General features: G+C 40.2%; 1 protein-coding gene across 3 annotated transcripts in view; it reads right to left on the bottom strand.

Moving 5' to 3' along the window:
• Positions 1 to 915: 915 nt before the first annotated feature.
• OSBPL2 (oxysterol binding protein like 2) overlaps positions 916 to 20,894 on the bottom strand; it is a 36,042-nt gene continuing 16,063 nt past the window's right edge. Inside the window, exons 4-15 of one of the 3 annotated variants that reach the window (XM_074156842.1) lie at positions 17,168 to 17,315; positions 16,845 to 16,920; positions 15,418 to 15,552; positions 14,761 to 14,858; positions 13,860 to 14,042; positions 10,399 to 10,506; positions 9,076 to 9,165; positions 8,313 to 8,436; positions 6,380 to 6,508; positions 5,568 to 5,691; positions 4,814 to 4,904; positions 916 to 3,606 (exon numbers count right to left, since the gene is read on the bottom strand). In XM_074156842.1, the coding sequence (XP_074012943.1) occupies positions 3,504 to 3,606; positions 4,814 to 4,904; positions 5,568 to 5,691; positions 6,380 to 6,508; positions 8,313 to 8,436; positions 9,076 to 9,165; positions 10,399 to 10,506; positions 13,860 to 14,042; positions 14,761 to 14,858; positions 15,418 to 15,552; positions 16,845 to 16,920; positions 17,168 to 17,315 (1,409 nt within the window). In that variant the 3' untranslated portion in view covers positions 916 to 3,503. The remainder of the gene's footprint in view (positions 3,607 to 4,813; positions 4,905 to 5,567; positions 5,692 to 6,379; positions 6,509 to 8,312; positions 8,437 to 9,075; positions 9,166 to 10,398; positions 10,507 to 13,859; positions 14,043 to 14,760; positions 14,859 to 15,417; positions 15,553 to 16,844; positions 16,921 to 17,167; positions 17,316 to 20,894) is intronic. The other 2 variants (XM_074156843.1, XM_074156844.1) reach the window with 2 other exon arrangements.

The following is a 20,894-nucleotide window of genomic DNA, read 5'->3' as shown; positions in this document are numbered from 1 at the left end:
GCCCGCCCGCTCGCCAAGCAGAGGCCGGAGCCGGCGCGTCTCCAAAACCACCTTTATTGCCATTTACAGCTTTACAGCGCAACGGTTGCGTCCGCAGACCTGTACAGAGCAGGGCTGTCAAGGGGGGGGGGCGGTTATTAAATATTACAAAAATAAATCCATTTCAGTGAGGCGTCTCCTGAGGGGGCCGGCGGCTCCCTGCCCTCACGGAACTCAAGCGTTTGGAGGAGCCGCGGGGCAGACCCTGCTTCCCGAGGGAAGAGGCTTCATCTGTTTTTTTAAAAACATTTTTCATGTTTTTAAAAAATGAAGTTATTTTTCATTATTACACAAGAATGAATCCTGCTAATTCGTTCTGTTTTGTTCAGGGTACACACTTCCTGTCCTCATTAATCTGGGTGCCGATTATGAGACAAATGCCTGCGAACAGGCTGCTCCCCAGCTACAGCCTGAGGTTCCCTCAGACACAGGAGCAGACGCCACAGCAGCCATTACAGGTCATTCTCCGCTTGCCCCTGTACCCCCTCGGCCCCTCCGCCATCGCCCCCACGCCAGGCCCTGCCATTCCCCATCCCGTCCTTGGCCATCGCCATCTCCCTGCCCTCACCCCTCAGGGCTGCTGTGGAACCCCATGGGCTGGAAGAAAACCTTGATGGCAGGGCGGGAAGCGTTCAAAGTACCCATTTAAATCATCTTTGAACCAAAACTGAGCCCCGGAGGTGGCTGAGCCAAGCCCAAGCTGTCTCCAGCTGCCCTCCATCCCTCCGGCCCCACCAGGCAGCTGCCCTGGTACCAGAGTCTCCCTCAAAAACCTCTCTGTCACCATCTAGAGGACCACAAGGTATTAAGTATTTGTTCTAATTTCTTCCTATATGTTTTTTCTACATATCTGTATTAACATATACTAACACAGTTATCTTATATACAGTGTTTAATCAAGTTATAAAAGTGACATTCTTTCAAAAGGTGCAAAGTTATTAACGTTTTGACACGTAAACTACTGAGGCGAGATCTGCATCGAAAATAAAACCTTTTCACTTTTCAGAGCTCTAGGAGTCCCGCGGCTCCAGCCAAGCACAGACAGTCGGGCAGTGAGGGGAAAGTCATTTGTAAGTGTTGTCAATGAAGAACAATAAATTAAAAAAAAAAATGGTTTTGGAACCAAACTGAAATTTTACTCAAAACTTCACACTAAAGGAAGGGGAGAAGGGGGTAAAGACAAAATTAATGAAGTGTTCTTACTTTAGACATCTTCCCAGTTCCTTCTTAAATCCCATAAAGATTCTATACTGAAGTTTGGATTAAACGCATTGTTAGAATTTTTTCATGCATTCACATAATTACAAGGCTGTGGGTCTTTGAATTTAAATCATAACTGAGACGAGAGGGATGCTAACCTGTACACTTCTTATAAACAGAGTATTTCTTTAGCAATTATTCTACAGTTTTTCCATTAAGGCAATTTCTATTTATATGTATTGTTTTAAAAACACTACTCCAGCATTAAACATACTATTTAGTTTAAGCAAGTTTTAAACTCCTATGAGATGTTCAACTGGCTTAATATCAATCCTCACCAAGCAAAGGCTTCCCTACACTGCCTCCAGCAAGTTTGGAAAGGGGGTTACAGGGCCTGGCCTGGTCATTAAAATTCATTTTTTTTAATAAAATGTATTTTTATGCTGTCCCACGTGGATCAGCAATGTCTTTTTTAAAAAGCGAAAGGTCTGTGCACTCACTGGGAACAAGCACAGCCCTTCTGTCTGTGCCGTCTCACCGAGTGTGGCTTGGGAGTCCCAGAGACGGGCAACCAGCAAGAAGTACAGCTTCTGGCCACTGAATAAAGTTGCCACGAGCACGTTTCAGGTGAGGCCCTCATTGACTGCCCTGGAGTTTTACAGCTTCTCTTATTTTTCCAATGAAGACAACAACAAAGTTTCTCCTGAATTTAAAGTTAATCCAATCATTAGATGCATGATTTGATACAAAAAAAAAAAAACAACGAACCACCTTTCTCCATCAGTATGTTCGTTTTCTTTTGCTTTTTAATCCTGTGGCTGGGAGAGAAGCACTTCAAAAATCTACTCTTTGGCTGAAACCACAAGCGTGTCTGGACATCAGTCAGACCTGTTCTTCCACAACCAGCTCAACACCAGCCATTTCTGAAGTACTGTAAACTGAACAGCAGTGCAGCCGCTCTCTGTTTTTGCCTGGTTACTCAAGTAAAAACTTCCATAAAAGAGGATGCAACAGTAGGATTAGTTTTAATTACCGGACCTAATTTTTCAAGCCTCTCTCCCCCTTTACCTCCCCCCGAAGTGTACCGCTTGGAAGAAAATGAATGCGTCAATTCAGTAATTGATTATTTCCAGTATTATATGGCTTCCATGGCTTGATATGGAACAAAAAAAAAATCCCACTTTTTGACATCACGTGCTCACAGAAAACTTGTAATAGGTATAATTCTGCCAAAGCTTTAAATTTGATTCTGCTTTTTCACAATATACAAAACGGACATGACCTAATAATGAAAAACATGCAAACAAAAAACTTCCCCAAAACCTGAACCTGTGGGATTATACACACCAAAGTGCTTCAAAGGAAAGTTTAGCCTAGAAGCTTACACAGTGCCAAAGCTGCCAAAGGTAGTGCGGAAGAACTAAGCCTCCCAGTGGTAGCAAGCAATATATTTTTACATTTTAACCGCCTCGACATTCCTGCCATCGCTTCTCAAGCTCCTGGGGTTTTAAGAACAGCGTTTTGACTTCAGAAAAAGCGCCCTTTTTATGGCACCCTTCTCCTGCCGTACGCTTTAGGTGATGTTATCACAGGTACACAGTTTAATGCTCACAGTGTCCCAAAGTTGTGAAGACTGCGTAACGGACAACTACAGCTCCAGCAGCTCAGGTTGGGTTTTTGTTTCCCCGAGTCTCTGAATTATTGACTGGTATTGAGAGGGGGGCAGGAGCTCCAGTCCCCCCATAGTGCTACATACCGTAGGGAATTCACATGTATCTCTCCACGGGGAGTATCCACAGCACTGGATTTGATCCTGTTGGTACCATATTAGCTTTTCATCCCTGCTCCCAGTTCCAAAAACTTCAGCTTCTTCGCTATTGTACTAAGTAACAAGGATATTATCTCTATTTTATTTAAGTTACGTAGTTTTCAAGGATGTTATGTGCTCTATCGGATACAGCGTATCTTCCTGACAAAGAAACTAGGGAGAAAAATGAAGAACCAAAGGTCCCTTTGAAAATTAGTGAAAAAGTGATTGAAATAATGATTTCAGGTGCAGCTTTATGGAAAGAACGCAACAGTATTTAAATATTTGGCAATCCAACATTAGTGATAATTAAATTCTTGATTGTTGACGGATAGAATTTTTGTTAAAATTTACTTAGAAAAGCTGGTTTTTGCTATCGACAAAACCAGAGGAACTGGCTTGGAATGAAATCTAGTAACTAGATGTCCAGGTGAGATGAGCAATTGGTTCCGTAATTTCAGTATATGTCTGGACAGTCTGAGAAATTTCTATCAAAATAGCCACCTGAGTACAGCCAGTCTGCAGTCCCGGTGTAGGGGTTAGTGCCTTGATGAAACCATCTGTAAGAGATAAAAGAAAGAAAAGAAACAATAAAAGAAAAAAAAAAAAAGGCAAACAGAGTGAACAGTTATTAACAGGGGAAAAAACCAACTTTGCTTCTTTCACAAAACATTGTAAGAACATGCTGGTATTTCTTATCAGAAAAAAAATTCTTAGGAAATATTCAGAACATGAAAAACAGTTATCAACACCCTGTAAAGCATCTTTTTAATTCTTTTTTTAATAGATAAAGTCAAGAAGGAGTATGAAATGGATTTTAAAATTGCTGTCCTATTCCAAATAAAATTAGCTTTGCTATTCCAGATTATATATTGATTATAGATATTTATTTTTACTTTAAAAGAATGCCAAATCAGTTACACAATCCTTTTTGTAAATCTGTCCAAACAGGAAACAGTTTTTTTCTGCGGAGCTGGACTTTGCACAGAGCATTAACAGATGCTCCCTTTTTAGCCACATTGACTGAAAACAATTTTATGTTCTTTGGAAGAGATTTTCGAAGGCATTAACTGGAATTAGTCTGGAGCTGCTCCTCCAGGCGCTGTGAAGAGAATGCTTTCTCTTCTGAATTCCATGAAATCATGGAAGCATCCCAAAGTTCTTGCCTTTGAGGAAGCACCTGCAGAAACTGGCCAGGAGCAGACCCTGACTGCACAGCACTGGCATCTGTGGAAAGCAGCCAGGGGAGCAGGAGACAAATCACACGTTACTCCAGGGTTCTACAACCGAGATGTCACTTGAACACGCTATCAAAAAAGCAATTTCAGAAGTATCCAAACCAAGAAGTCCTAAGAGTGCCAAAATAAAAGACCCTGGAGGGCCACAACGTCCTACTAAACTGCCAGAAGCTGGATAGAAATTGGTTAAAGGAGAGATGAGACTTAATATTTTATTCATTCTAACAAAAATATAACCTCTGTGGGTTTTAAAAAACAAAACAAAACAAAAAAAATCCAGCATTGCCACAGTAGTTAATTATGACCAGTTTCAGCATTTATTATTCGATAATTTCTCCAGGACAAAGTTATCAGCAATTTTGGCTTCCAGCTACATCATTTAATTGTTGACCCAGCAAATGCTTTAAGTGACACTACAAATTGTGCTGTCATGCAAGAAATCAAACACAGGCTGTCTTCAATAAACCCATTTCAAGCAGAATTCCAAATCCCAAGCACTGAACAAGTGCCCAGCTTCCTTCCCCCTTACCGTGTCTGCCACTCCACTTCATCTTTCGCACGCTCCTTGCGAGCAGCTCTTTGTTTCTCTTCTAGTCTCTCTTTTTCTTTGCTAGCCACATCTAACAGACATTTCAAGAGAAATCGGTTACTTGGCAAAATAGAAACACAACTCCAAAAAACACAGAAAAGAAGTTCATTTAAGGATGAGAAAGTCTTTGCTGCACACAACCTCACTGAACAATGAAAATCTTAGGCAACAAAAAATGAAAACTGGCATTTCAGAAAAGTTGCTACTACAAACTCGGGGTCAAAACTGAAGTCGTGGTGTTTTCTCTCTCAGAAACACTGTGCCCAGACAGCGGGAAAGAACTTTGATTAACTGTAATAGAGTGATATTTTTTTTTCCACTATTTGGCCATGTGTTTTTTCTGCCAAATGCCAGAGCAGCCCAGCATGTGTGTTCACCACGTCCTTCCAGACAAACGCCAGAGCAAGAGAGTCCAGGTCTGGCAGGTGCCCCCAAGGTGACAAACACACAAATACACCATAACTGGGGACAGGAGTCTTGGGATCCACCTCGGACCCATTCGCTCTCCCAGACTTTCTGGGGAGAAAACACACATCATACATTGTTCAAAACCACGTTCATTAACAGGGGATGAAAAAGAGTTAAGGCTGCTGTGGGAAGGAGAAACTGAAGGCAGTTGTTCCTGTATCAACCAACCCCCCTCCAGTCGCCCCTCTCCAAACTTACTGAAATATTTCCTCCAGCAAACACATACCCATGTTTCCGTTCTCCATGTTCCTGATATCCGGACGTAGCCGGCAGTCGGTGGGAGCTAATATTGCTTCCATGCCTTTTTCCAGCTCATTGAGACTCACAGCAAAACTGGTAAAATTGTACATCTTAAAAACAAATTAAAGATAACATAGAAGTTATTTTGGCAAAGCGGCACAGGGTTCCCTGCACCCAATGGATACAACAGAACTTTCAAGAGAAGTAACTGACTCAAACCTTCTCCCACTGGTTACCCCAAAAGCAAGGTTAGGCTCATACAAAACTGGATATTATTTTTTGTTGGAGGGGAGGGACAAGGAAGAGCAGAAGGAGATGGAAATCACACCCTTCATTTTTTTAAGCAGTCTTTGCTTCAGAGGATCAAGGCAAATTTTCCTCTAGATGTAATATTTAACAGCGTGATTTTTATGAAAAAAATTACCCACACCTAAAAGACCAAGAGTCTTGTTGAAACTATTGAAGTTAATATCCAGCTGTGCAGTTACTGCATTATTATTTTTTTTTGGAAGCCTGTCCTCCAAGAGCAGGGGCTGCGGAAGGGGACGTGTGTCCCTTCAGCCATTCCGAGTGCAGAGACCTCACAGGCAGGTTAACCCAAGACACCGGACTCGTTCTTTCCACCAGCTTCGACACAGCAGAGGTGCTCTCAGCACGGGAACGAACCACCGAGCTTGTGTAATATCATCTTATTACAAAGCCTGACAATCCGCACACTAAGGACAGACACTTCCACGGGGTTTCTCTTGAACATCACACAGTAGAGACAGCGATACACAGACTGACTGGAACAGTTACCTGCGATGAGTTTGGTGGCCTACAATTTATTCTCCAAAGCAATTTACTGCCTGGTATGAACTGCACCGTGTCTTGAACCTCTGGCATATCATCAGCCTCATCGTTTTCAGATTTAATAACATCTTCACTCTGAAACAGAGATAACTCTTGGCAGGGGAACAAAGGGAAATTGGACAGTTTCATCTAGAGTTTTACACTGACGGTTGAAGAATCTGTTTGAATTTGAGATATTAAACACTCTCCTGTACTTCTGCCTCATCCCTCATGTTTGCTTCTCCTCACTCTGCATATTGTTCCTCTCGTTTTTATCTTAATGTCTTGCTCCTGATATCTCTGAATAAACTCCCATCGCCTATCTACAACTTGAAAGTCTGTTCAAAAAAATAATAATAATAATAGTAAATTAATGTCTCTCAGAAATCTTTTCTCTGGCTTCCCTTCTATCCCAGCCACAGCTTAGTCTGCCCTGACCTGACTATTACCTCTTCAGGTTGAAATGAGCAAAGACTGCAATTTAAGGCCATTATAGGAACTGGTTAAGAAAGACAATAGGGCATGTCTGCTTCCAGATATTGCTTCATCATTTGCAAAAGATTTGGATGTGCGATTAAAAAAACAGATGTGCACTTGTTTCAGTCTGATTTCCTATGATTCAGAGTCTAATAACTATTATCACTGCCAATTTTCTCAGTTTGAAGACTGTGTACTTAAGTTTATAAATATGGCAGCTTTCCTTCCAAGCTCCGTTGTTATCAGCTGCACTGCCCTAACACAGATAGAAAATCAAATGCAGTATCTTCAAGAGCCTGCTCCCAGAATTTGAGAGAATCTGACTGTTGCAGGACACAGACAGCTACACTGTAGAATTTCACTGGATTTCACCATCAGAAACTTTTTAAAACCACACCCACCAGAAGGGAAGTTTGGGGGAATAACACCCGAGAGTGACAGTATCACAGTCTTCCTCCCTCCCCTCACTCCCACCTCCTTTCTATTTTCTTTCTGCCCCTTCTGACACGGCTCATTTATTTTATTCAAAAATACCCTATTAAGTTAAACAAGACCTGTTTTATATTCTAGAAAACAGCTCCATATGGTTAAGATTCTCATTTCAATCATTTGGTTTGAGTATTCGTTATTTAAAAAGACTCTTTTAGACTACTTTCCACGTCGACATCTGGTTTACTGTTAGACAGTTCCCCATCTAAATATAGATTCAACAGGAAGGAAGGAAGGAAAGAGTTGATTTTCATAAGATGAACAGAATCTTCTTATTTTTTTTTAAAAAAAGTCAAAACATTAGCTTGTACCATGACGGAATCCAGAGCCAAAAGCACGGACTGTTGTTGCTCTGGATTCTTCTGATGAGAATACTTTTAAAAATAAGTTTGAGCCTCGTAACATTAAGAGTGATTAGCTTCTGTTTAACTTATTTGCAATGAGCAACCAAGGTGATGCAATGAAAAAAACCTGCGTGTTTCCAGACCCCCTTGTTTTCAGGGCTCTCTACATCACAAATTCTGACAGGCTGCATCACCAAAAACTATAACTGACTTTAAGAACATGTAATTTCTTACAATTTTTTTTTTTTAATGCCCAAATCCTAGTTTTTCTACCTCTGGAGTTGGCAGCAGAGCCACTTTCCTCCTTCAATGACCGGACAACATCAGCTGGGGGTTGATATTTGATGATTTCTCTTTGACAAACCTCTATGAGCTCTCTTCAATCCGAGCAGCCCACGCTGAAGTCTGACTACACAAGTTCCAAGTGCAAAGCCTGCTCACGGGACTAACACTGCCCATCTCTGACCCCCAAGGAGAGACGGACTGGTTTAACCCTCCATTTGCCACCATTTCTGACCATTTCCATAAAGCAGATGTTTTCCTTTCATTTCCCATATTTCTTTTCTCCCTAAAGAACCCCTTAACCTTACCGACTTCAATTTCTTCTGCTCGCCACCTCTCTTCTCGTTCTTTTTGTAAGTCTCATACGTAGTGGGGTCAGTGCACCATAAACATTCTGTCCACTTGCCATAGATCACACGCAGCTTCTTTCTGCTGCAGAGAAAGCAAAAGAGACCTAGATTTTGCTTCTTATAAAGCCTTCGAAGCCAAGTCATGCAGATTCTGATCGATGTTAAATACCCAGCTTCCTACTTTTTTTTGTTGTATTTTATGTTTCTTTGCAGATTTATAACGATAATGCAAAGAAAAAGTTTCAGCTTATTCCAGACCTTCTGGCATTCAATCCCACAGAACACATCTCCACAACTTAGTCACACGCTTTTCCCCCTGCTGAAATGAGTGTGGGTAAAACAAAGCCAATAGTTTACAAGACAGAGACTCAGAATCACCAAACAGGTTTGGGTTTGAATAAAAATTTCTAATAACCATATTCTTATTATTTTAAACTGAAGACTGGAATTGTGACTGTACAACAGTGAAATCAGTTGTCACTACTCTGCATCTTCCCTGGATACCTTTATTTCCAAAGACCGGACTGGAGAGTTTTCCTAATAACATTTAAAATTGTCATCCTGGAATCAAGGGGTTTGATGCTGACACAGGGAGCAGAAATGGGTGACAATCTGCATTGCCACCAACTTTGCAGTCACGTCAGTTGCTGTCACGATGCCAGCACTGAAGAAATGACACAGCACTCAAACACGGAGAGGCCAAGAGGCTTTTCTCACTTACTTTTTGTCCTGAATGTATCCCTCTACTCTGTGAAGCTCTTTCCCAAACAGTCCACACGGTTTAAAGTTAAGGACACATTTATCTCCAGTACTGTAGAGGAAATAAGCACATACTTAGAGCAGGAAGGCACTAAATACATTAGTAAGTTTACTTTTTTACCTTATTTAGCTTTTTTCATATAGTTACAATTAGGTGAGGGATAGTTATTTGTAACATTATTTTTCTTTAGTTATGGTTTATTATCTGACTGGGGAAGTAAACAAGGCACACAAATTTCAAAGCTCCAGAAAAAGGACAAAAAAGAAATCAATGTCCACATGAAAACATCAGCTCGTGAAAGCCAACTGAAAACATGACCATAATTCTGAGTTTCAAGTATATCTAAAATATACCAAAAGTATTAGGAATAATACGGAATGCAGTCTTGCTTGCTACTTAACCCACACTATTAATAAACCACATTTCAGATTAATATCTGTTTACAGCTAACTGTAATGAGAAATAACTTTTACAAATGACCTATGCAGGAAAATCTGGTGTTAACGGCATTCAAAAGTTACCTCTAAATTGCATATCAAAAATTCTACATCAGTTCCTACGTAGGCACAAAAAAGTTCCTACATCAGGCACACAGAATACAGGGACCAGCCTGGGGCTTTTGAGCCAATGTAAGAGACAGGGTTGTAGATTTGATGCTGTGAGATGTATCCAAACAACAGCTGCTGGATTAAAGCTCCCAGTTATTGATAGAAAAACATGTACAGAAGTAATACAGTCTTCACAAAATTCTCTCCATCATCATTACCGGAGGTAATTCATTTTATACAAGGTAAAAAGCTTTTCTATAGGCAGTTGGCAGAGCAATTGACATGCTCTAAATTCCCATTATCAGTCATTTTTCCGTGCTGCACCCTTATTTTATGACATTCTTTATTCTCAAAACTAAAAAGAGAACCAAATCACAATGACCATGATGATGGAGGTCGACTGCAAGCCTCCAATTAATCCATTTAATGGTTCTGGAGTTAAATTTACTTTCTGTTCTCTGTCAATAGGGTTGAATTTGAATGAGTAACACACACGTAAAATCTTTGTATCCCATAAGCCATCTAGCCCTGTGCCTTTTCATTAATATTATTAAGATGCTAAGCCAAATCCAATGAACAGTATGCATTTGTGAAAAGAAAAAAAAGACAAGACTTTGGACCCAGAAAGCAAAGGTTCCTGTGTAATCTGACAGAAATCACAACTCTCTGCTTTGTAACAGAAGTGCCCACACACCAGTCCCTAGAAGCCAACCCTCAGCTTCACGATTAGCATTACCTGTGATTTACAATTTCTACCGTTCCGTATTGTTCTAACCACAGTTTTCCAATAATTACATTATGTACACAACAGGTTGGATTTGTCCATGTGTAAGCTTCATTATGTCTGTGAAGAAAACAGAGAAGTAAATAATTTTCCTGAGTTTGAGATGGAATGGAAGCCTGTTTTCAATTCTCTTCATGACAGGGCAAAATATTTAGTGCTCCTGCGAACAGGCAGCAGTTAACTTCAAACAGAAAAGAAACAGACTTTTCTCTATAAGCCAACAATGTGCTCTATCTAAACAGTAGTGCAAGTGGTATCCCCTTTATTTTAATTCCTTCTCGCAGAGTTGGAATAGTAAGTTTTACAGTTGCTGTGCTTTTGATTACAAATTCCAGCCCAACATAAACAGCCGTCCAGCAATTCATCATTTTCATTCGCGCTTTTAAAGCTGTATGTGATAAAACTTAATACTGGCAGGAGAACCGGACTGACAAACGAACACCTTGGTGTTCGTTTGTCAGTCCGGTTCTCCTGCCAGTATTACAGTACACAGCAGCACCGCACGCTCCTTCCTCAAGCTCTTTCTTGTAAACCTCTATCATAATCTGGAGTACCTTTTTTTTTCTGTGATAAAAAAGCACTGAGGATAAATCTGTGAGTCTTCCAGCAGAGAGGTTAGTCACTGCCAGTTCTGAGTCAGGTTTGACACAAAGGGTTGGTCAGATTAACCCACTTGTACGGTTTTTATTTTACAAACACTGGGTGGTAAAGGCTTTTGAACCTGAAGAGAATGAAACGGGTCACCAACTGCACAAATACACCACGAGTTTCCACATGGGTAGATGAGGCTGCTCCAGTGTCACCAAAGGCAATTTTGGGTGGGTGGGTGTGGTTTTGGGGCTTTTCTGGTTGGTTGACATCAGTGGGAGACGATAGCACTATATTCATGCTTCATAAACATGACATTTAAAAAGCCCATTTATTGCTCAATTTCAGCCCAAAGATTGACCAAGAAGAAAGAAAAGTCCTAGAATTGAAGAATTTTCCATTAAGTTTCATTTTGGTTTTAATGTTTTGTGAAAAGCTTAACCAAACTGAGTTAACAGATCCTAAATCTTTAAAAAAAGGCATTATTCCAAAAGCAGTCAAAGTGTTAACCAACAGGATTCCTATTGTCACTGGCTTGGTGGAGTCAAAGCCATCTATTCGCACTTGTGCTGGTAAAAGAAACGCTGAAGTTACCTGGTTGGGAATCAATCCACCTTAGGAAAGTTTGCAAACTCTATTTTAATACAAAAAATACCGAAACAAGCAGAGTCCTCTTTGTAACAAATGCCTCGTTCTTCTACTTCCAGTAAGTGCGGAGAGGTCGCTCCTTATTTAATGTTTCCAACTGGTCTGTCATTTTCCAGTACAGAACAAAACCAGACCGTCGAAGTCATTTCCACAGCAAACTGTCCTCAAGCACACTTTAGAATAATGACTACTGCTCAAGTGGGGAAAAAAACAAACCCAAACCCCCCCAAATTCATCCCGCCAGCCTTAGTGCTCATTTTTATTCATGAACTACTTGACACCAACAGCTGTACAGCCTAAAACTAAACACCAGCCACTCCTGGCCAGCGCTGATAAATCAAAACACTTAACTTGTGCTGGAGAAGTGAGGAGGAAGCGTGTCTCCTAAAGCGTGTTTTGCAAACACAGCCCTGGGTAACACAAACCTGGCACTTAGCACCGACTCCCAATTTCGCTTCCCAAACAGCTCCTCCTTCACCCGGGCCCTGAGCAGTTCTCAATCTGCTCACCCCAGCAGAAGGGTGTGAATCACAACACTGAGAGGCTCGATTTTATTTCAAATTCTGCTGCCAACTTGAAGCAATTACTTAAAATAAATTATTTAATCATTTATACTCCAGTTTAAATCTGTGCCTTGTAATTTGATTAGGCAAAGCAGGAATTTTAATAGTCTTCTAAATAAAGGCTCTCTCTCCAGCAACAAACTTTATTTTTGTCATGTCTGCGTTCTACACTCACGTTCATAGTTCCTTCTACACTCAGAAGAAATTTCCTCTGCTTTCATCACCATTGGGTCCCCATGTGTCACCACGGGTCCCCAGGTGGGCCCCTTACCACAAAAAAGCCATTGAGGGGCTGGAGTGTGTCCAAAGGACAACGGAGCTGGTGAGGGGTCTGGAGCACAAGTCTTGTGAGGAGCGGCTGAGGGAGCTGGGGGTGTTCGGCCTGGAGAAAAGGAGGCTGAGGGGAGACCTTCTCGCTCTCTACAACTCCCTGAAAGGAGGGTGTAGCCAGGGGGGGTCGGTCTCTTCTCCCAAGTCGCAGGCAATGGGACAAGAGGTTGCGCCAGGGGAGGTTCAGGTTAGATATTAGGAAAGATTTCTACACTGGAAGGGTTACTAAGCCTTGGAATGGGCTGCCCAGGGAAGTGGCTGAGGCACCATCCCTGGAGGGATTTAAAAGACGGGTTGACACAGTGCTTAGAGATATGGCTTAGCGATGGTTTTTATCAGTTAGGTTGATGGTTGGATCTTAAAGGTCCCTTCCAACCCAGACAATTCTATGATTCAATATCCAAGACCCAGTTCATACTTTTATAAACTTTGGAAGATTAGATGCCAGCAGCTCAACAAATAAACTATACTCTCAAAAGAGGTCAGTGCTTGATAGGGCAGGGAAAGCTGCCTCTTTAGTGAAACCAAATGTCGAGAAGTTTCATAAGCAGATATTTCAAAACAACCTCAGAGTTAAGCCTGAGGAAAGCTTTTATAAAAGCACCTTTAAGTGTTCAATTGCAGAATACTTTTTCTGCAACTCTTACTTAGTGGGTTCTTGTGTCCTACTGGGGAAAGCTCAAGAGTCTCTGGGCCACCGGGGGCACAACCCAACTTCTGGAGAGTCACATAAATTCTGAGACATATGCAATTAGAGACGAGCCTGGGAGAAATCCAGAGAGGCAAAGTTTTGATTTGAACGGGAAGGTGATCGTACACAGGAAGCATTGAACAGGTGACAAGGCAATCCTGGCAAGTTTCTCCTGTTCCCTCACCACACAGAACAGCTATTCGGAAGACCCAGTTCTTTCCACACAAACAAGCAAAACCAACAACAATTATTTAAAAGCCAGGTGAGCTTGAATGACCTCGTAATAGAATTTTATCTCTCTCTTTAAATTTTACATGCCTTCACAGAACTAGCTTTCAGCAGCATTCAATTTTTAAGAAATGCCAATTTTCATAGTGGAAAATCTGGGTCAAATTGCTACAGCTACAGGAGCATGGCATAACTTAAAAAAACCAGAAGCCTAAAATTAAGCAGTGAAAATTAACTTGTAAATAAACTTACAACCTCATCAGCAATCACCTCTGAAGGGTCAGTAAGATGATTACCACCTATTTTTTCATCCAAGTAAATGGTCAGGAGATCAACATAGAAAGGTATTTACTTCTCATACTCACTTAAGAAGCTCCAAAGTAATTGTTCCCCGAGGCTCCGCTTCTATGCTCTTCCCCCAAAATTTTAGTTTGGGATAAATTGATCCATGAAAAATAAAGTCCTTATTGAGGCCTTCAGAATAAAATGCACTAATAGGTGGGTGGTGGCTGACTTGCTCAGATATAAACCTAAATCCTAAGTCCTCCCTAGCAACAACAAAAAAAGAGCATTAAACAGGAAATACTTTTTTTTTTAAATGTTACAAGAGAAAAGAGTTATTTGATACTTTTAAGAAGTTTGAAGGATTTTTAGATTGAACTGAAGGTGAGACTTTTCCTTTTCTAGTCCCACAACACATTTACAGTTCATGAAATGAAAGAGATTGTACTCTGAACACCTTTCCTCTTCATACCCCAAACCAACCCACATTCAAACACCCAAATGACTTCCTATCCAAAAAGAGCTTTTGAAGAAATTTTACTGAAATAACTCTTGAAAATACTGAACCTCTTTGGGCGGCAGCACAAGGTCTGACTGAAAATTCTTTTCTCCACCGCATACGTATCACCCATTTAGGGGTGGAAATCCCACAGCCTAACTCCTCTATCTGACATGATCAGCAAGACACTATTTAAATTAATCAACAGTCTCTGGTCAGGAAATGTCTTTGGTGAAAGAACACACATCAATTTTTCTCTTAATAATTCAAAGAATACTCCACCTAAACCTAGAAATAAAATTATTAGCTTTTATAACAACTTCTCAAAGATTCTGAGATAGTTTGGGGAAAAGAATTTTCACTACAGTCAAAAATATATTTTAGTAGATTTTTATTTATTTCACTGAATAAACAACCAAACTAGTATGAGTCTGCCAACTCAAGAACACAAATAGCCCCAGCTCCCAATTTAAAGTAATTATTACCTGGTTAATTCATAGGTTTCTCCTAACAGTGGGTTAAATGGTTTGCCAGTTCTCTCCCACTGAGAAGCTACAGCAGAAACTGCAAAAGCAGCTACAGCCTATAATCAAATTAAGAACACATTTTTATGAGAACAGTATATTAAAGCTCTGAGCTTAATATATTATATTTGTTGCACATTACAGTATTTCATTATTCTTCCAAAAAGGAAGCACTATATATTCAACCAGTTTTGGAGAAGAAGACAGTGATAAAACCTGTCTCTGTCACAACAATTTTTCACTCCATAACTTAAGAAATCATGGAGCCGCTCAACTAATCAATTTAGGGTGACTTAAAGCTAAGATCTCATCTTCACAACACATAAAACCACAAAGAGAGTCACAGGTAAGCAGTCCTGAAAAGGTTTAGGGCCTTGGGCACCATCGATTGCGGTGCTCTCCTGCATTAGACTTTTGGCTCAAACTCTGCACAGCATCAAGTGTGAAAGTGTCACAAACACCCGATCCAGCCACTTTGGAACAAGAAACTTGTCTGGACAAATCCAGACATTCTTGTGATAGCCTCAGAGAAAGAAATACACTCAAGTGAGAAATTGTCTTAAAATAAAGACTCCAGGTGAGAAGAAACTCCGCTGAACGAAGCAGAAGGTGAGTTACCTGCATTCTCTCCAGGGGGTCTGCCTGGCTGCAAGCCTTGTTGATGAGGTATATGTGTTCCATGTATTCTGTTATTCGCTGAAGGAAACTCAATGGCTCGTTGAAAACAATAGGCATTGTAATCTTAGACAGCTCCTACATAACAAAAGGATAAGTTATTTTCTTCACCACAACACTAAATTAAAAACTGACAACAACAAGAACTTTGAAAATAAGCTGTGTGTCAGTTTATCTGTACCACTCCTCAAAAGACATCTGGGAAGCCTATATAGCAGACCTCTAAGTGCTAGAGCTGAAGGGCTAGAAACACTGCAGCATGCTGCTAGCAATCTGAAAGAGTAAACAACCTCAAAAAGTGATCCAGCCAACCTATTAAATTCCAGAAAAATGTTACCTTCCATTCTGTGCTCTACATAAAACAGAAGAGGTTAAAATTCCCGTAGATAGCAGCAATACTGTGCCAACCAGCTCATTACTGATATGTAAGTACCACGCATTCCTTTGAAATCCGCACATACCTTTTTGCATAAAATCTATTTTACTGCAGTAACCACAAATTATTTTTTAAAAGGAACAGTTACATAAAGAATAGGATTTTAATTGCTCTAACAAATTTTAGTGGCTTTATTTAAGCAACACGTTATTTGCGTCAGAACGTTTCTAGTTTTACACATGGATACAAGACAGACACAGAGGTCACACAGAGATTTCCAATTCCCCAGGTCTTCTACCGGAGCCAAGCAAATTTGGCTGTTTAATTACAAAGTCGCGCTCATGACTGAGAAATAAAGCAGCACTTAAGTGCTTAAAACTTAAATTTTAAGCAAGAATCAGGGTCCTTTAACAGCACAGACCAACGTAAAGGTCTGTGGTTCTGAGCCCAAGAATAAATCTTGTGACCCGATTACACCACACCATTAATACCCCAAGCCTGTACTGGGCTCTATAAGAAACTCTAACAGATCCCAAACTTTTCTATCCCTTCAGTCAGATGAAAACAATTTTTTTTTTGGCACAAACTGCTTACATTATGGAAGGGGGGGGAAAAATCCACAAAAAAAACCTATGCCAAAATAAAGCCCTAAATCACATTTTTCTCAGTGAAGAATAAAAAAATCCAGAGAAGAGCACTGTGTTAATCAAACCATATTCGACTATTTTTTTAATGGCTTTAGTCTGGTTCTTACAGGACAGCATTAGAAATGCCAATCCACATACTCCAATAGCTAAAGCAATGAGGAAACAGTACCATTACTAAATGGATGTTGAGATTTAGAGAGCTGCAGTTTAAGACGATGTTCCCTACAGAAAAAAAAAAAATGCAAAGTGCACCAGGTATTATTCTGTGTCTTAAGGTTTAAACAATAAAATTAACCAGTTGAAGTCAGGAGATGTAACATCAGCATATTTCATACACGCCAACTTACCAGTCCAATGCATTTTTTTAATATGCTCCACACACTAAAATCACTTCTAGAAAACATTGGGGCAGGTAATGATGTCCTGTAATTAGGGAAAAACAACTGTAGTTATCATCCCCTTAAACAACAAGACATTTTCATTTGGAGGTATTAAATTTATTTATAAAGGAACCAAAGCATTAACCTAGAGCTGACATAGGAAGCAGACGAGTGAAACGTCTTTTCAGCTCCAGAGAATTAACCTCTTCCAACGAGAACAGAAATGGCCCAAAAGATGAAGAGCCAGCACGTACTCGCTTCTCATTTACTACATAGTACTACGGGTTTACCTGTGCCTCTTAATTCCATTTTCTTGGATCTCTGTCTCTCCGTTATGCTCTCCAGTCCTATTGCTTTGGTGCGGATCTAGATCCAGCATTTCTGCAACTTTATGATTTGCTTCTGAAAAGTCTCCTGAAGAATTGTCGGAATCAAAGCCTGTAGAAAAACCATAAGGCGATAGTTTTCTTAGGAACCCTATTATGCCACAGAGCGCCGCTCACATTTTGTAACTCTCACAGCATAAGTACACTTATTCCAGGTTATTTTATTTTAAAGAATATCAGAGTGAAAACCCTTTATTAAGTGACCTAATTTCCAGGAGTATTTAGAGCCAAGTATTGCATTAGAATCAAGCATTCTCAACTAATTTTTCACACTGCTGAATATAAAACCAATTTAGAATCTTGTAAATTCTCCAGTAGCTCCTAATCAGATTAGTGGTATTGTCTCTTCTTCAGAGCTGCAGCATGATTACAGTCATTTTATTCAGTTAGGTAGTTTTCTTCAAAAGACCTTAGCAAAATTTAACTTAGCCTACTTGTGCTGCTAACAGGCAAGGAGCACAAAAAAAGAGAAAATGGCCATTTCACAACCTGGCAGCAATCATCCAGACTAAGGCCAAAGAAATGTAGACTAACTGAATTCTTTTTACCATCCACGTGTGCAAACCAGGGAACACTTCCCTAACGGTGACAGCAAGAACCTGTGGACACTGACATGAGTCATTCCCTGAGCTCTAGGAGTGACCCAACGCGTGATCTACCGTCAGTGGCTCCACTTCCCATGGCCCAGTTCCATCCACTTGGGAAGACAGCTACTGGAAACACCCTTGTAACTAAGTACCAGCACCCCCAATAACAACATGCTTTCAACGGCTTTAACCATAAAGAAGAAAGTTAAAAACAACAGGAATCTACAGGACCAAGAGCTTCTGTGTTCATTAAGTCCTTTCTGAGTGTCACAAGGGTCAATTCTTCATCAAGAACCATAAGACTTAAGTTTCCAGCTTCCAACTTCAGAGTCAGAATCCAAAAGCAACATGAAAACACGGGTATTTGCTGGCACACAATTCTTGCCACTGTTTGAAGGAATATACTACCATCATTTTTTTATTCCTTCATTCCAGCTGAGCAACCACTCGCCGTTGTGCTGACAGCTACCATCACACCCAGCTACAGCCTTTCCCAAAGTCCAGCTGTGGGCACAGAAAGATTCTGAAATATAGCAAAGCACGTAAAGACCCTAATGGAGGAAGGAAATCAGCTTTGACAAAGATCATTTAAATTTTAAATAGAGTAAAATGTTGTGATTCTCTGACATTAACTTTTTAAAAATAGAGAATATCTATCTTAAGTAGTACTTCAACTTTTATTTCTGTTTACATCTCCAATAGGGTGTTTTTACTTTATCAGAGCAATTAATGCAAGACACATGTTCAGAAAAAAAAAAGCTGCATTTTTTGCAGGGATCGAGACCATGACAATAACATTCAGCGCTGCAGAAGGAAGTACCACCGATATGACCTCATTTGGCAAACAGCGGCTGTAATGGGTGATGTCATGTATTAAACTGTCTCCTGCATTTTGATGTCACAAGCATGTAATTACACAGCAATAACTACACCTCAGCAGGTCTGAGCACTTAATTGGAAAGTATGATAGTCATATATATATTCAGGTTATTAAAATGAAGACTACCCTGAAACACCTGTCTTAAACACGTGCCTGTCTTCAGTTAACCCAAAACAAAATATTTATAATTTAAAAATGGCATTTCTAACCACATAGCAGCTTTTTTTGGATTCTGTTACAGTATAAGGAGATGGAAAAAGCAAGTACCGTAGGGCATAAGGCAACGACTTTTATTAGTTTGACTAATGAAGTTAGAAAAAACAGATGAGCTTTCAAAGTGCACGTGCCCTCACCCAGAAAGCTGATCAAGCGCAAATAACTCAAGGAACAGCATCACATTTAATGGGCACTTTAATGAGAAAAAACACACCTAAATATAAAAGTAAAGTTTCATAGGAGTAATAGCCAACTGGCTGATAGGGGAATAGCTATGAAAAATGTTACTGGAATTACAGCCTTTACATTGTACCTGAAGCCTTGCACATCCTATCAAATGTTCATTGCTTTTATCCACACTAGTCTTTCTGTCTCTCCATGATTCAGAATTGTTTTGCCCTGTTCCTGTACAGCACAATGGGAATTTAGATTCAGGTATATATATTATTTATGGACAACACTATGTCATTGGTAAGTAAATAAATGCCAATTCAAACAAGTGTCTTGGATACGAACAATAAAAATTAAATCCCTGCTCCAGAAAAGCAAGATATATCAGAAGCGTAGAGTCTGCTTTACTAGAGTGCGTCTCCACCTAATTGCTTTAAAAAACCCAAACCCCAACAAACTAGGGTATACAGCCAGATAATTACTAGACTTTCAACTACACTTTCAACCCTAAGCATCAGCTGGCTTGTCTCCTACAAGTTTGAAAAGCTGTTCTCAATTAAGTTATAAGTATTATAGTTCTGTGAAGAACTATCCAGAGAATGTTCTTACAGAGCAAGTACTTATCTAGAATAAAAGCAGTTTACTGAAATGATTTGTTGTAGTTTTTCTAAGCTACAAAAAGAGTCTCTCCTGTTGCCATTAAAGCCTCGAACTTGCAAAACTCAGTAGATAAGTTTTACTTACACGACACTAGGAGTGAGGATTAAAATGAGGATTTAAAAGGGGGATAGAAATAAAATGTCAAAAATTAGCTTAATCAAAAGTCCCAACTTACGAGTGTTAAGAGTGAAACAAAAGCTTTTAAAAAGTTTTACATTTTCAAAGTCAAATACTTAAGTTGGGCACCAACGTTAATCTATTTCAAGAGCTTAAAGAAAAGTGACTTGCCGGTAACTCTAGTTTTCTTAGCCTTCCTCTTCCACATCCTGCAATGACACCGGTCCCCTCGGCCTGCGCTACAGCCACCCATGGGGGAGAGACACACTCTGCCGTGAGTCACACACAAAGACAAGACACCGCCCCTCTCCTACACTCAGCAACTGCCTTAAATACCAATTAAGCCTTGTCACTCAAGACAGAAATGGAATCAAAATAGTATAGTACCAAGAACCTTCAGATCTAAAAGGGGCATAAGGAAGAGGGATGAATACGCTGGAAGTGCAGGTAGCAAGTGAGGTGAGAGGTAATTTTTTCTTTGACAGAAATGACCATTCTCCACTTTCCAAAGCAAGTCCGTCTTCCTGACACGCAGCTGTACGGCGCAGCTCCCACGGGAGGCCTTTCACATCTGCAATTCTTAAACATTACGGAAGAATCCACTGATTCGGTTCAATCCAGACATTATGAAAATATATAAATTTGGCAGCAGATATCTCACTTCCTCCTCCCCAAGTGAAAGCAACAGTTTACAGTGAACAAAGCCAAGCAATAGGAAACAGCCGGGCAATATCCTCACAAATAGACCAGCTGGATTAACCTCCTGGGCACACAACAGATTTCCATGGAACTGCAGGTTAATATTTTAAAGAGCCAAACTAAACTATTTATGTTTGTCAAAACTAAATTACCCTGTAACTAGCCAAGCATTCTGCTCCAGGACAATCCTCTCACAAAACACGTTGGCAAATAGATATGGAATCATAGAATCATATGTGACAGAATTACTGAAGGAGACAGTTCTGACAAGCAGAACCTGACGGCACACAGTCCTTAACAA

The sequence above is a fragment of the Numenius arquata genome, chromosome 12, assembly GCF_964106895.1.
Source record: "Numenius arquata chromosome 12, bNumArq3.hap1.1, whole genome shotgun sequence".
Lineage (NCBI taxonomy): Eukaryota > Metazoa > Chordata > Aves > Charadriiformes > Scolopacidae > Numenius > Numenius arquata.
This window is presented reverse-complemented; position numbering and strand designations above follow the sequence as displayed.